The sequence below is a fragment of the Cucurbita pepo genome, chromosome LG01 (assembly GCF_002806865.2).
Source record: "Cucurbita pepo subsp. pepo cultivar mu-cu-16 chromosome LG01, ASM280686v2, whole genome shotgun sequence".
Classification (NCBI taxonomy): domain Eukaryota; kingdom Viridiplantae; phylum Streptophyta; class Magnoliopsida; order Cucurbitales; family Cucurbitaceae; genus Cucurbita; species Cucurbita pepo.
The window spans coordinates 17,219,077-17,235,126 of NC_036638.1; the positions used below are offsets into that span (position 1 = coordinate 17,219,077).

General features: G+C 37.9%; 4 protein-coding genes across 8 annotated transcripts; 2 read left to right on the forward strand and 2 right to left on the reverse strand.

Annotated features, from left to right (window-relative positions):
- Positions 1 to 888: 888 nt before the first annotated feature.
- Positions 889 to 5,106, forward strand: LOC111805341. 4 transcript variants are annotated; one of them, XR_002816656.1, is made up of 3 exons: positions 890 to 1,124; positions 3,614 to 4,760; positions 4,869 to 5,106. XR_002816656.1 is itself a non-coding variant. In XM_023690388.1 (2 exons), exon 2 carries the CDS (start codon positions 3,627 to 3,629, stop codon positions 4,605 to 4,607), a length of 981 nt encoding a protein of 326 aa, XP_023546156.1. In that variant the 5' UTR covers positions 889 to 1,124; positions 3,536 to 3,626; the 3' UTR covers positions 4,608 to 5,081. The 4 variants fall into 4 exon arrangements, 3 of the variants coding, with proteins under 3 accessions (XP_023546156.1, XP_023546147.1, XP_023546169.1); XM_023690388.1 differs by having other exon boundaries at positions 889 to 1,124; positions 3,536 to 5,081; XM_023690379.1 differs by having other exon boundaries at positions 3,614 to 5,081.
- A 1,009-nt stretch (positions 5,107 to 6,115) lies between these two features.
- LOC111805357 lies at positions 6,116 to 7,066 on the reverse strand. The gene is made up of 2 exons (XM_023690413.1): positions 6,525 to 7,066; positions 6,116 to 6,446 (listed from the first exon to the last, which is right to left on the reverse strand). The coding sequence occupies exons 1-2, from the start codon at positions 6,978 to 6,980 to the stop codon at positions 6,387 to 6,389; spliced, it is 516 nt and encodes a 171-aa protein (XP_023546181.1). The 5' UTR covers positions 6,981 to 7,066; the 3' UTR covers positions 6,116 to 6,386.
- A 2,508-nt stretch (positions 7,067 to 9,574) lies between these two features.
- On the forward strand, positions 9,575 to 12,070 carry LOC111802114 (nitrate reductase [NADH]-like). The gene is made up of 4 exons (XM_023686405.1): positions 9,575 to 10,445; positions 10,545 to 10,679; positions 10,783 to 11,015; positions 11,197 to 12,070. Exons 1-4 carry the CDS (start codon positions 9,575 to 9,577, stop codon positions 11,686 to 11,688), a joined length of 1,731 nt encoding a protein of 576 aa, XP_023542173.1. The 3' UTR covers positions 11,689 to 12,070.
- An 849-nt stretch (positions 12,071 to 12,919) lies between these two features.
- Positions 12,920 to 14,896, reverse strand: LOC111792093. Of its 2 annotated transcripts, none has more exons than XM_023673442.1 (4): positions 14,002 to 14,896; positions 13,631 to 13,750; positions 13,396 to 13,555; positions 12,920 to 13,323 (listed from the first exon to the last, which is right to left on the reverse strand). In XM_023673442.1, the coding sequence occupies exons 1-4, from the start codon at positions 14,562 to 14,564 to the stop codon at positions 13,147 to 13,149; spliced, it is 1,020 nt and encodes a 339-aa protein (XP_023529210.1). In that variant the 5' UTR covers positions 14,565 to 14,896; the 3' UTR covers positions 12,920 to 13,146. The 2 variants fall into 2 exon arrangements, with proteins under 2 accessions (XP_023529210.1, XP_023529209.1); XM_023673441.1 differs by having other exon boundaries at positions 13,631 to 13,753.
- Positions 14,897 to 16,050: the final 1,154 nt, after the last annotated feature.

Sequence of the window (16,050 nt, forward strand, 5' to 3'; positions counted from 1 at the left end):
GGCATCTTAGATAGGTCTTTATTATTTTATGTTGTGTCAATATGGGGTGTATAACTATTTACCAAAATCATGTCTACACCTGTTAGAGCTAAAATTCTCCAAAAATGTACTATACGGAGATGCGACTCTTTGTCAACTCCTCCTACCTAGATTTTGTATAATCGTTCGACGAAGTCATGTTTAGGCCTACCAAACCTGAATCACCTCAAAATATACTAGAGAGGAATGCGACTAGTTGTCAAATTCTCCCTACCTAAAAGTTATATGATATTTAAGTTGTTGTGTTGCCTTTTGCTCATAGCCATATAACATTACTTTCAATCTTTCTTCAATTTTTTCAAATCGTTCTCAGATGTATTTCCTTGCTAACGTTTACTAAAACATTTCTTGCAAACGTGACTCGAGGCCTGAGCATACGCCGACATTGTTTGCGACGTTCGAACTTCTCACGATTGATTTATTCGCTTAGTCAAAACAAGTGTCGCACAATCGTTGTCTCGCTGTCGCAAGAGTGCGATTGTGACACTACACACCTTGCTCTTCTCTTATAAGCAAGTAGATTTGATTAAAAAAGAAGCTGAACAGAAAACGTACGTTACGAGTAACATTGGTAGCAATGGTCTCACGGTAATAGTTGAGGTACGATAAGCTAACCATAAAACAATATTAAAAACTATATAAAATTGTAAAAAAAAAATATATGTTGAAAATAGGGCCTGAGGCCCATGTTGAAAATAGGGCCTGAGGCCCATGTTGAAAAATAGGGCCTGAGGCCCATGTTGAAAAATAGGATCTGAGGCCCAATAAATAATCCACACAATTGGGGCCTTGAGCCCACAAGAGATTCATCGTAGTGTCGTGAAGGAAAAAGAAACGATGAATTTCAGATTTAAAAAGGAAAAAGAAAAAGGGGAAACCTCCACGCAAGTCCCCAGCACACCTCTCCGGACAATCGAGAGCGCTTCTCTGGCCTCGATCCTCCGTTCTCCGTTCTCCGTTCTCCGTTCTCCGTCTCCGCCTTCTTCTTCTTCTCACTTCACAATTCACATTTCATTAGGGTTTCAATTTCACTCCTCTCCCTCGTCGGCGACGCCTTCAATTCCCGGAATCACTCACCCATTCAGGTGCGTTTCCTTCCAATTCCCTGTCCCCCTTCTTTTTCCCGATCTTAATTCTCTCTTTCTCCCTGTCTTTTCCTTTTCAATCCATTTTTTTTTTCTGTGGAGGCTGGATCATTTTTGTCATTTCCTCGGATGCCTGTTACGTGTTGGTTTCTCACATTATTCATCGCACTGTGTGGTATTCCACGTTTCCTCTCTGTTTTAGGGTTTTTTTAAATCGTTTGTTTGTTTCCTCTTTATCATTTCCTCCACGATTCTGTATATGTTTGCTACTCATCAGTTCTCAAGATGTCCAATCAAAATAGTTCAATTGGGAATTATAATCCTGCATTTGCCCTCAATGTTAAATGAGGTCTCCCTCTGTAGTTCTCAAAGTTGTGTTTCTTTCTTTTTTACTCCCAAAATGTTGATGTCTGGCATTTTGTTCATACTGATTGCTTTGTGCGTATATAGATTTTAGAAACTTTTTACCTACTAACAATAATTCCAAGTGTAAACTTGATTTCTTGGACGCTGCAGTTATTTTTCTGTCGATTGACTTTTCCTTCTATTCTGCGTAGTATTTGAATTTTCTGGCATGAAAATTTATGGATGCCCACTTACAAGTGGGTGGAGGACGTACACCAATGTGGATTTCAATGTTCTCAATCTAATTATTAGAAGATCGGACGGCTGATTAATCTTTCTCACTGTATCAAATAACTTTTAGAGGCTATAGGGCACGGCAATGACTATACGACATCAGAATCTAATATTATATGTGCATTGGTAGCTGTTTCAAATTTGCTACCAATATAGGCTTTTATAAAACTGTAGAATGATAGTGATTAATGAATGTTAGAAATGAAATGTGGTCTAACATCCTTTTTTGTTCAGAAGTATGTAGATTTTATTATGCAAACACATTTTAGTTTCAGAATTTCGTAAATTTACAAAGGGGTTAGAGACTATCAAAGGAAGTTTTTATGTACACTAGTGTCTTCAACTTGGAATTCCCCAGAAAAGCTCTTTTGAAGGCTCGCTGGGCATGAGTTTAATAAGACAATAAGGTATCATAAAGGAGAGAGGGAGTCGCCTTGCCTTATCAACGTAGAAACATGGATTTTAACCTGTAGGGCTTGCCATTGGCAACGATAGAAAAATGTATTTTTGATAAGCATGCATAAATACACCTCCATTTCACAACCAAAGTACGTAGACTGCAATAAGAAAGTTTCCACCTAGATGTCAGAAGCTTTCTCCAAGTTAAAAAACCACATTGTATAGTATGTACATGTATATATGATATGCAAGATGACTTATACCATGCCTGGCTATTTTTTTCATGTAGGGTATAATTAGTGTTTTTCAATTATAATGGTGATAATAAAATATCCTTTGTTATTCAGAAAGTATTTAGGCCTTTTGTGTTGATTTATCCATTTACATACAGTTTTATTAGTTCTTCCTCAGTTGAGTAAGTTTTACTCTATTATCCCTTTATTGGAATGAAGTTGAAGGACTTGGACTGTAAAACTTGCCATCATTATCGCAAGTACGATAGAATTTTAAAATATTAGGAAGATGATATGATATTTCTCTCATATGTCAGATTTCTTTTGCCCGCTTTCCTCAAATATCTATGGAAGTTGCTATCATTTAAAGCATTTCTTGTAATACCATTCAATTCTCTTTAAAGAAGATTCACACCTTGAAATCTATGGATCTTTTTGGGGTATTGAGTTATTTTACTTAAATGTATCGGAGTTTTTTTTTTCCTTTTATGGTGTATTGAAGATATAGACCTTGATTACTACACAATGATATGAGTATGTTAAAAAAAAAAAAAAAATAAATAACAAGCCTTTGAACTTAATAATAATATGACATGACGTACAAGTGGCTGTTACATGACATACAAGTGGTTGTTACATGACATACAAGTGGTTGTTACATGAGATACAAGTGGTTGAACAGTTTTTAAAAAAGAATCCTAAATTTTGTTATTGAACTATCAGTTTAGTAGCTTGTGGTTGTAATCCATGAGGCACTCAAGACTAAAGAAGATGTATGTTTTAGTTGGTTCAGTTCCGTTATAGAAAATTTTCTTTTGAACTTGTCAAGGGGTTGAACATCTATTATTGGGGTATGGTTAGGTAGTGTGTGACGATGTCCTCTTCTTGTGGTTTTGATCAACCTGCTTCTTCATGTAATTGTCTATTTGTTTTATTTTTATTCCTGTTTCTGCTATAATTTCATTGTCTATTTATGGAGAGAATTATATTATGTATTGTCTATTTTATTTTGTTTTTCTTCCATGTGGTATTATTTATTTTTACGTGATTAGGACCAACAGCTGACTTAGGCATGAAACTTATATCTTAATGTCTGGATTTCCCCATCTTGATGTTAGTTGTAATAAAATTCGGGTGCAGGCTTGAGTTTGTGAAAATCTTGAGAGGTCCACTGTTAAGAGTGATCTGATGCTCCCACTTCCCCCTAACTGATTTCAGGTTCAATTTGTGAATGGCCATGAAAAAGATGCAAAGCAACTCTGATTCTAGGCGTTCTAGGGGAAACTCATATGTGTTGCCATCTAGTCCATTGAAAGTTGCTAAAAATGTTTTCCTCAAGAAGAGAAACTGCAAAGGGTCAGAGAAAAAAGAGTGGGAGGATGCTACCTGCTCGGTCTGTATGGAGTACCCTCACAATGCCGTGCTTCTTCTTTGTTCATCATATGATAAGGGTTGCCGGCCTTATATGTGTGCAACTGGTCGTCGATATTCCAATTGTCTTGATCAATATAAGAAAGCCTACACAAAAGTAACATCAACTCAAAGTTCAGAACAATTGAATATGCCGGTGGAAAGTTTAAGCTTGAATTTGGATGCAGGGCAGCCAAGTGAAAAGGTTGATGTGCCAGAGCTGTTGTGTCCCCTTTGTAGGGGACAGGTTAAAGGATGGACAGTGGTGGAACCAGCACGGAAGTATCTTAATTCTAAGAAGAGAAGCTGCATGCAGGATAATTGCTCATTTATTGGATGTTACAAGGAGCTGAAGAAGCACGTTAAGGCAAAGCATCCATTAGCTCGACCACGAGAAGTGGACCCTGTGCGTGAAGAAAAGTGGAAGAGATTTGAGCACGAGAGGGAGCGAAGTGATGTGATTAGCACGATCATATCATCCATCCCTGGAGCTATTGTTCTGGGGGATTACGTGTTGGAACCAAACCGAAGTGGTTTTTACAGTGAGTACGATTCTGATATGGATGAGAATTTGGATGATGATTCTTTCTTTTCCATGGATGCATTTGGTTTTGGACGGGACAGTGGTCTGTTTTCTCGTAATTCATACCGTAGGGGAGATGAGATTGATTTCGGGATGCACCGTGCTGCTGCAGGTCTGGGATCTACTGCTACTGGTGGACCAGGACGTGGTTTCCGTAGAATTATATTTGGGAGGTCGAGGCGGCCAAGACAGAGGGGAGGACTTAACAGAATTCCATAATTATTATACAGAAAAGAGGAGGAACAAGTGGGAGTTAGGGGGCGTAAGCTTTTATTGAGATAGGGCATGTATATTCCTTAAAACTTCTCTTGTAATGGAGGTCTGTCGGCATTATTCGTCGGTTAGAAGTCATACACACCCACTCTGTTCATGGTGCATAAGTCCTGAATCATTTCTAGCTTTTTTTCTTTTTTTCTTTTTTTCTTTTTTTTTTTTAAACAAAAATTTAAATTTTAATGGTCAAAGAATTTGTTTGAACAGCCAGCATTGGGTGTTTTTCTCCGCTGGCGTTGGAGTGGGGAATAGGCATTGTTGGCATTGTTAGGATCCGTCGGTGTTTAGCTTGGAAGGCAAAGGAGGTACAGCAGCGGAGCTCCCCCTGAGCTCCCTTTTGATTTGTTGTCAGTTTTCTTTTGATTGACTGACTAAACAGAACACACGACAATGGAACAAATGGTTTTGTTTCTTCTGTTCTTTTAGTAGCTATTACTCTTTTCTATGGTTCTTTGGATGTTCTTTTCTTTGTTTCTCAGGCTTACATGGTTAGCACCACACTTTGGGCTAGCCCCTCTATTGCATGTGGGCATCAGCCATGCTATTGCCTTACAGCCCACGCAAATGTTTCTTCTCATATAAAGCAGAATAAGGATTATTTTAGAGTATAAAATCCTTTTGGTTTTGGTTTTTTTTTTTTTTTTTTTCATCAAACCCACATTTGTAGCTTGCTTTTAAATTATTCTGGTGTCTTGTATCATTTGTGTCAATTAGTTGTTTTAGTTTTTGTCCATTTTGTCTGGATTGTGATTGTTGGACAGGGGGATACAAATGCTTATACGTAACTAAAGTAGAATTTATGTACTTTTTATTTTAAATTTGAAAAGATACGACTAGCTGATATTATTTGCTTTAGTTCGTGCTTAAGTCTTACGGTTTTAAAATGCATCTGTCTAGAGATTTCTACATAAGGGATGTTTTGTTCTCTCCAACTCATTTGAGACTCCAATTGATTTGGGATCTCACAATCCTCCCCCCTTGGGGCTGACATCTTGTAACTTATTTGGGATCTCACAATCCAACTCCTTGGGGGCTGACATGACATCCTTGTTCGTACACTGTTTAATGTATAGCAAATATTGTCTGTTTTAGCCTATTATATATTACCGGTTCACGATTTAAAAAAGCATATGCTACGAGAGATTTTCACCACTGTTTTAAAATGCCCTTGATGCTGTTGGGAGAGATTTACACGCCTTAGGAGAGGTAAAATGGTCCGGATGCATGCGTCTTAGAAGAGGTTTCCACCCTTGTTTTAAAATGTCTTCACGTTTTATAGTAAGGAATGTGCTAGGAGAGGTTTCCACCCTTGTTTTAAAATGTTGTGTATACCTCTGCTAAAAGAGATTTCCACGCCTTATAATAAAGAATGTTTTGTTCCCTTATCGGACCCTTATTGTCATTCTTCATCATTGTCCGAGTCATCCTATCATATTATCTATCTAGGACATAAATGGAGTATCTTAAAATTCACATTATTGCCGACTTATGCTTGATTACAGTGAAATCCTTGGACAAACACCATGACATCTGCATATGAACAACTCCCCAGAGAGAGACGAAAGAAAAAAAAAAAACAAAAAACAAACAAAGGCAACATAAGCACTAAAAGAGAGTTGATAAAGACAGAGATGACTTAATTTCGCTGCTAATTCAGAGCCCAATGGATACCCACGAACTCAACACAAATGGCGGATCTGATTCCACCATTTCTGTCCTTAACCATCACCAACCACCGCGTTTGCAGCCCTTTGATAACCCTCCCATCAAACTCTTCAATTTCCTCTGAAAACACAAACACGTTAATCAACATGCTAAACAAACAAACAATAAAAACACGATTCAATGCAATGTGAAATTTACTAATATGGAAGATCCCAATCGGCCACTGCTTCTCTTGTCATCTCCATTGAAGCACTTGGGCAAGCATCTCTGTTCCACCACCTCTGTTCTCTCTTCCCTCGTCATCCCAACCCGTTCATATCTCCCCTGCCGCAACCCCCGTTTCGACGGAATTCGCCGTACCGCCGCCGTCTCCGATTTCACCCTCCATTTGGATTTAGTTTTGGGCAAGTGGGTCGTACCAGAATCCACATTTCTGAGCTCACGAGAATACGCAAGAAGCTCAGCCCGACGATCGTAGCCTCTGGATTTAGGGGCCTTGGGATGAGCATTTGGATGAGAGTTTTTGTTAATGGAAATGGGGTTTTGATGGGACTTATTGCTCTGTTTTCTTGGAGATTCAACATAAACAGTAATGATTACTCTTTCTTTTGGGGGTATGGCTTTGATTTCGTTGCCGTTTGTTTGATCTTCCATTTCTTGCCGGAGGGATTTTGGTCTCTTTCCGGGAAGTTGGATTGAACCTAAAAAAAAAAAAAAAAAAAAAAAAAAAAAAAAAAAAAAAAAAAAAAAAAAAAAAAAAANAAACAGAGAAAAAACAGAAAGAGAGTGAATTGTAATTGTGTAATTGCTAAGTTTAGATTTGATTGTGATTTGCATGAAAATTGCCTTAAAAACAACCAACATAACCCCCCCAAAACAGCCGGTTGCTTTGCTTTAATGTTCTATGGGTTGGGCTTGGGCCTAATCTTGGGCTTCGACCTAATATTTAGTTAGGGCCTAATATTGGGCCTGTGCCTAATCTTGAGTTCGGCCTAATATTGGGCCTGGGCCTAATATTGGGTTCGGCCTATTATTGGGCCTGGGCCTTGTGTTTTACCGACTGGACTGGGCTTTTTTTACAAAATATTAAATCATGAAGAAATTGGAGCTCACAACGAATTATAAAGGTGGCAATCTAAGCATACCAAAACTTTTAATTTTTGAATTTCATAAGTTATTTAACACAAAAATTTGAAGGAAATAAAGAAAAAAGGTATATATATATATATATATATAATTTTGTGAGAAATAATGAATTTACGCTCCGAATCCATATAGATTCTCTCCTTTTTCTTCCATTTTGTTTCATTCATATATGAATTTTCAATCAAAACCAAAAAATTCAAGTTAAAATATTAAATCCCTCGTGGTTCGAAGATTAAATTTTTCTCCAAAACGGAATAAAAAAAATGATAGAATTATGAAATTAGAAAAGTAACGGATAAAAGAATAGTGCATGGGAAACGAATTTGAACTGCATACTGAATTAACAGGTCTTTGTTACTACAAATAGAATCGAGAAATAACGGGGATAGATAAATGGTCTCCATCCATACCAACATAAGATTTTTTTTTTATTATTATTTGTAAAAATATTTTTGAAATGAAATATTAATTAGTTCAGTTCATAATAAGAATATTTTTCAATTTTAATTTTCTTTTTAAAACAAAAATCAAGAATTTCATAAAATAGAAACGTATCTTTACAAAGAACACTGATTTTGAAAACAGTATATGAGATTCTGGTAATGGATTATTAAAATTAAAACGTGTTATCTTACTCTTTTAATCTCTGATTTTTAGTTGCTTAATTTGGTTTACTTTACACTCATAAATTTATTACCTTCCCAAAACAAACTCTTAACCATTTACTTCTCATTATCTTAATCTCATTTATCTTATACTTTCCGCGTTTTACCTTTCTAAAGAATTTATGTCCTACCTTCTAATAGCTCAGCAGTCTCCACGTGGCTCATCACTCTCCCTCGATTGAAAAAGGGAACAAGTTCCAGCTAGGACACTGGCCTTCGAAGGCCTAGAAGAAGGAAAGAAATATTTTTTTTTATAAGGGTGTGGAAACCTCTCTGTAGCGTACACGTTTTTTTAAAATCCCAGGAGGAAAGTCCGAAGACAACAATATCTACCCGTAATAAACTTGAGTTGTTACATTATAATTAAAACGTGTCGTTTGACACTAAATTCATAACAAAATAAGTAGGTAATCTTAAGTATGTAAATTTGATGGAGGGGTGTTTATTTATTTTGGAGTGTTTTAAAAAAAGGGGTGGTCGGTCAACTTTTGTTTGTTGATAAGAGCTTTAATTACATACAAACAAATACAAATAATAATGTCCTAAAAAACAAAAACAAAAAAAAATCATGAACTAAGGATTTTAATATTTTAATATTTTTGGTTTAATTTATATAAATTACAAACTGTTAGCTCCTCCAGTTTTTGTCTCTTAAATCTATGGCTTATTATTCCGAGATATAGATACATATTATCTGTTTTCTTTTATGTTAAACGTAGAATAGATCATATCTTTATATAGTAGGATAATCTAGTAATTTACTGGTTTGTTATCAAATTTATGATTTTATGATCTACTACAATGTAATATTCATTATACATAATGAGGTCGTGACCCTTATTGGTCCATTCAACCTAACATGTTATCGCTGTTAGCCTCACGATTTTTAAAACGCGTCGGCTATAGAGAGGTTTTTAAATCTTATAAGAAATTCCAACTGACAGTGAATCCCACAATCCACTTCTCTTGGGGTCAGTGTCTTGACTGACACATAGTTAAGTGTCTAGCTATGATATCATTTGTAAACTTATCTTGAGTAAGGAAGTCAGTGTCCTTACTGATACATAGTTGAGTATCTAATTATGATACCATTGTAAACTTTTCTTCGGTTAGAGTTAGTGTCTTTACTGATACATAATTTAGTAATTATTTGTAAGGGACAACCAATAAAAAAAATGGAAGAGAGAGGGAAATTAAAATTTAAAAAATTGAAAAAAGAAAAAGAAAATTGTATACAAATGGTGGAGAGACAATTGAGCGTGTGGGTGTGGGCGGCGCGAACCCGTCAGCCCATAGGCACCGCACGTAGGCGGCGCGTCTCTTCTGTGTCAGGAACCCCCAGGACAGCCCCACGCGCACAGCCCATAGAATTCCCCTCACTCACCTCCCCTATATAACCCCACCCTCTCCTCTCTTCTTTTCTCAAACCAATCTCCCATGGCGGCTAACGGTTCCGTCAAGGTACAATGGGAAGAGGAAGGCGAGGATGAGATCAACGACTTTCGTGATTTGATCCAGAAAGGAATCCGTGAATTAGAGCCGTCGATTCTCGACCCCAGACATGAAGGAACGGCTGATGATTGGATCGAGCGGAATTCTTCCATGGTCCGTCACACAGGAAAGCACCCTTTCAACTCGGAGCCGCCAATCAACCGTTTAACGCACTACGGCTTCATCACTCCGGTCCCACTCCACTTTGTTCGCAGCCGTGGCGCGGTCCCTAATGCTACGTGGAACGACTGGACCGTTGAAGTATGTGGGCTCGTCAAACGGCCCACTAAGTTCACCATGGACCAATTGATTAACGAGTTTGGGTTCCGGGAGTTTCCGGCGACGATTGTCTGCGCCGGCAACAGGCGGAAGGAGCAGAACACGGTGAAACAGACAATTGGGTTTAATTGGGGAGCGGCGGTGGTTGCCACGTCGGTCTGGGGAGGGGTCCCACTTCGTGACGTGTTGAACCGATGTGGAATTTTTAGCCGGAAGAATGGGGCGGTGAATGTTTGCTTTGAAGGGGCGGAGGACTTGCCGGGAGGCGGTGGGTGTAAGTACGGGACGAGTATAAAAGTGGAGTTCGCTATGGATCCGGCGAGGGATATAATTTTGGCGTATAGGCAAAACGGGGAGGAATTGGCGGCGGACCATGGTTTTCCGGTGAGGATGATAATGCCGGGATTCATCGGAGGTAAAATGGTGAAGTGGCTGAAACGGATCATTGTGACGACGAAAGAATCGGAAAGTTATTATCATTTAATGGACAACAAAGTTTTTCCATCCCACGTGGACGCTGAGCTGGCCGACAAAGAAGGTAATCTACAAGTAACAACGTTGTATGAATATGTGGTAATTGATTTGAAAGTGTCATATTAGCTTAATTAAAGATGATCATGGTTTAATTGAAATGCAGGGTGGTGGTATAAGTCGGAGTATGTAATCAACGAGTATAACATTAACTCGGTCATAACCACGCCCAGCCACAACGAAATTCTGCCCATCTGCACCACTCAGTCATCCTACATCTTGAGAGGCTATGCTTATTCCGGTGAATCTCCGTCTCGGACTCTATTTATCTGGTTATGTTATAGAGAAATTTGTGTTCAACTCCCTTTTAAATGTTAAATTTAACATGTTTGAGAAATGGGTAGGTGGTGGAAAGAAGGTTACGCGTGTGGAGGTGACAATGAACGGCGGAGAGACATGGGACATGTGCATGTTGGATCATCCAGCCAAGCCGAACAAGTTTGGAAAGTACTGGTGCTGGTGTCTATGGTCGTTGGAGGTGGAGGTTTCGAAGTTGCTTAATGCCAAGGAGATTGCCGTCCGGGCTTGGGATGAAACCAATAACACCCAACCCGAGAAACTCATCTGGAATCTCATGGTATGCATTGTTAGAAACTAGAAATCGTAGTACCAATGGAGATAGTGTTTTTTACTTATAAATTCATGATCATTTCCTTAATTAGTTAGATTCCCTCCTAACAATTCTCGACATATGGAACATAATTGATCTCTGTTTTATTGATCTTAGTGTTCTTAAATATCAAAATTTTCGTGAACAGGGATTGATGAACAACTGTTGGTTCAGAGTAAGAACGAAGATATGCAAACCCGACGAGGGAGAGACCGGAATCATCTTCGAACACCCGACAATCCCCGGCAACCAGTCCGGCGGATGGATGAAGAACAGCGCCTCCACTCCCTCCACGAACAGCGCCTCCACCACCTCCACCACCTACTCCTTATCCGAAGTCAAAAAACACAACACGCATCAGTCCGCCTGGATTATCGTCCACGGCCACGTCTACGACTGTACCCAATTCATCAAACACCACCCCGGCGGCGCCGATAGCATCCTCAGCCACGCTGGCACCGACTGCACCGAAGTATTCGACGCCATCCACTCCGGCAAAGCCAAGAAAATGCTCGAAAATTACCGAATCGGAGATGTTCGTGGTGAATGCGAATCGGACGGTGGAGGATGTCTTGCTGAGGGAGAAGATGGACACGTGGACGGTCAAGAAGGAGAGATTGAAAGTTCTGTACGTGGTTGAAGAGAGTAGGGTGGGAATACAGCGTTGTGCTTGTCACGGAGAGTATTCTCAGAGACCATATTCCGGCGCCGGCGGAGCATACTTTGGGCCGCCGGCGATGGTTCAGCTGGCAGTGCAGCCCAATTTGGAGAAGATGAATAACGACACCAAAAACTAGGTATTGGTGTTTTAATTAGACACAGATAAATTCATAAATAATATCATAATAATAATTGTATTCCCATTTAGTTTTAATTTGGAAGTTTTAGGGTTTATGAGTTAGGGTTCATATACTCAATCGGTTCTTTATTCTATTTTGGTCCGTTATGTCCGTTATGTATCGTCGTCAATTCACTCCTTTGTAGTGCCAGCACTCTTGCTAGCACACCACTCGAAACTTGGATTCAATACCAATCAACCCACTACTAGCATATGTCTGTTTTGGCTGTTTTGATACTATTTGTAACAGTACAAGCCCATCATTAGCATGTCTTGCCTACTAGCATATGTCTGTTTTGGCTGTTTTGATACTAATTGTAACCGTACAAGCCCATCATTAGCATGTCTTGCCTACTAGCATATGTCTGTTTTGACTGTTTTGATACTAATTGTAACCGTACAAGCCCATCATTAGCATGTCTTGCCTACTAGCATATGTCTGTTTTGGCTGTTCTGATAATATTTGTAACAGTACAAGCCCACGTATTGTTGTTAGACTCACAATTTTAAAATGTCTACTATGGAGAGAGTCAGCCTTATTCCAACCACTGCCTCACACCGTCCAATGACTGACTCTAATACAATTTGTAACAAACCAAGTCCACCGGTGCTTGCAAAAGTTGTCATTTTTGGCGCGATACGTACCCTAGTCATAGCTTAACGATTTTAAAACACGTATACTAGAGAGAATTTGTTACCTTCTCCAACCAATGTGAAATCTTACACAAAATGACGTTAGCACGATAAACCTACCACTTTGCACGTGCGTTACACCCCATAAACAACAAAAATGAATACTTCCAATTCAAACCCATATTCTCTCTTGGGAAAACGACATTAAAAATGCAATCTTTGTCCCAATACGAAAAACCTGTCCATACCCAAATTCAATTGGTCGCTTAAAATCACTCTAAAATCAAATATAAACATTCATAAGAACAGAATGTGAGCTTAGTATGAACAGATTCTTCAAACCCATTACCAGAAAAGATAACGAACGAACCAACAAGCCAAAAAGTTAAAAGCTTTGACAAGTTTAAGAGCGAATATTATTGCAGAAAGTGACCATTTCAGACAGACATGGCGCTACAACATCCTAGGCAAACCGAACATACAGACATACAAACAGACAGCCACTCACTCATGTTTTCAATTCTCCCCAAACGAACTGCTGCGGTCGGGGAGATAATCAAAACACAAGACAAACACCTTCTACCTCGACTCAAACACATCAACTAACCCGTGCACGATCGGGTATGCTCAGCTGCTCAACTTCTTGAGCGGCTTGCGAGGTACCCTGGGAATGCGCCTCCCGACATTAACCATTCGGTAACGTCGATGACCGTCGCTTGCTGGAGATAACATCACGGGCAAATATTGATCGGTTCGACACCAGAAGATCTTGTTCTTGAATGCATTCTTCAAAGCCTCCTTGCCCTAAGTCAAACAAGTTAACATAAACTCGAACATAGTTCAACTGATTATACGTTATATAATCAAGAGATAAACCTGAATTCTAGCGTCAGTGACCTCACAAATCTTCTTATTGACATTAACATCCCATTTGTAATTGTTATAAACAGCACAAAACTGAGAAGCAGCCATGGAAGTCAAGAAGTTCACAAACGCATAACCCAAATTCGATACTTTCCCTTCATACCAAGATCTCCTACAAATTCAAAAGAACATTCACAACCAAGTATGAACACACAATGAAAATCATGGGGTTTCATTCAAAACCCACCTGAAATCCATTGGCAAATAAACAAAATCATATTCAGAAGCAGAGAAATCAGGTCGAGAATCGCTCGGTTGGTTCATCACTTGACAGTATCTGTCCAGCAACTGCAGAAGATCACGCCGCCTGCTTTGAAGCCATTGTCTTAAAGTTAATAGCAATAAATGCAAATCAAAGACATTGATATGCTAAAATAATTCATTAAACACATTACAATTTGTTCAATTCCAGACGATTAACTGACAAACAACAAAAAGTTGGAATTAACCCATAACCCCACTTCAGTTTGTACCTTTCTCATCCTCCAAGAAAATTCTCAGAATCGAAAATAATGTTAAGCTCTAAAATTAGCGAAAATAAATATAAAATGTACCCACTTGAACTGGTTGGGGATGTTTTTTATCATCACTGTAGTGATTCCAGAGCCACCCACTGGGCAATGATCAGTTTTCTCAACTGGGTCATCGCCGCCGTGGCCGACGGCGCTACCGATTTTCTTCTCGACCCATTTCGGCGGAGATTTGGTCACTCCTCGAGGGCCACAGGAAACCACGAATTCCCTTTTGAACCTACGACACTCTGTTTTGAAGACATGCTTTGAATCCGTTATAGCGTCACGGGCGCAGCCCACTGCCATTGCCTGACACGGCGGCAAAGCGTTGTAGCAGGTAATGGCGGGATAAGTATGGAATTGCCAATAGTAAGGCGTGGACGCAAATGGGTAGTAGAAATTGTCGTACACTGAAAGAAGAGAAGCGGCAACATGCGGCGGAGGTGGGAGGAAGGAGGAAGGTTGAAATAGGAAGGGGTCGGCGTTGGGATTCAAGGGATTTGAGGCTACAGCCATGAGTGGGTTGTAGTGAAATGAAATGGGGATGAGGGAAAATGAGGGAGGAGGGTTAATATGGTGATGGTGGTGGTGGTGGTGGAGATCGGCCATGGATTAGGGTTTGAATGTATTTTTGTTGTTGTTTGTGGTGGTGATCCAATGATGAAGATTGTAAATGGGAAGAGGATTAAGATGTCGTGTCAAAGAATTTAATGTTAGTGTTTGTTTAGAAGAAGACAAAGACAAACTCAGCTTTGCTCCACCTGCGGTTTGGCGGCGTTGTTGGAGATTGTGTCACAAAATGGGGTACCATTTCCACTATCAATTTTTTAGATTTTGTGTTTTCTTTTGAGTTCTTATTGTCAATATTCCAACAAAACTCATCAATTTAGATCTTCTTTCTTAATTTTAAGGGTTTAGAGTAATAATAGTAAACAAATATTTGATTTCTTCTTTTAATTTTAAGAATATTAATGATATTTTTTAAATTTAAAAGTATTTTTTTAAAACTTCGTCATATTCTAATGATATAAGAGTTTTTAATATTTTAAAAACAATCCGAATATCTTAAAATGAAAGGTGTTATCTTTTAATTAAGCTATATCTAAGCTAAAATGATTATAACGAACAATTAACTAATAAAAGAAAACAATTAAAATTAAGTAATGCATGTAATTATGAATAAATTATCTTTGCTCTCTCGTTAATTTTTCAAGGAAATAAGTATCATCTCTAAAATAATAATAATAATTCATATAATTAATGTATAATAATTATTTTTAAATCTTTTGTTTATTTATTTATTTATTTATTATTATTATGTCGTAATTAAAAAAATAAAATAAAAGGGAGGATGGGAATTATAAGTGGATAAAGTGAGGGTCAAATCGAAGATCAAAGGGGTATCCCAAATTAAAGATCCTATTTCAAGCCTTTTTCAATTTTTTTGATTTATTAGAATTTTTTTTTACTTTTTCAGGTGGTATCAACATGCCATTGTGTCGGGATATNATTTTAAATAAATTTATCAATAAAATGTTTATATTTAAGAATGTTTTTTTTTTTAAAGTTTTAAGATATATTTTAAAATTTTATATTTCATTTATTTTTGTGTGGATAGAGGAGTGTTTTTTTTCCATTTTTAATATGTTTTTAAAAATTATTCGCTTAAAATAAAATTTTAATGTATAAATACCAAATTCAATATGAAATTTTTTATAAGAACAAAAAATAATATAATGTTTCATATAATTTTTTAAAACTAAAATTTTAATATTATAACGTTACTTTTTACATTTAACTAGACATGGGTTGGATAAGAACGTACCTCGTTTAGCTAATGAAAATAAAAAATCTTTTCTAGCTTCCTCAATTTGCCGTCTGTTCAAAATGAGGTCCAACTCCATAAAAACTCGCTTCGAGTCTGGATTAATTTTAGGTCCTGCATATTAAATATACATTTGTATGAGTGTAATAGTTCAATATTTGTGTTTGTAAAGAAGAAGAGACGTTGGGAAACATGGGGGTAGGAGTGATAGAGTAGTGTGTGATAATATCCCAAACGTACAACAAAAACAAGAACAGTAAAACCCTTAAA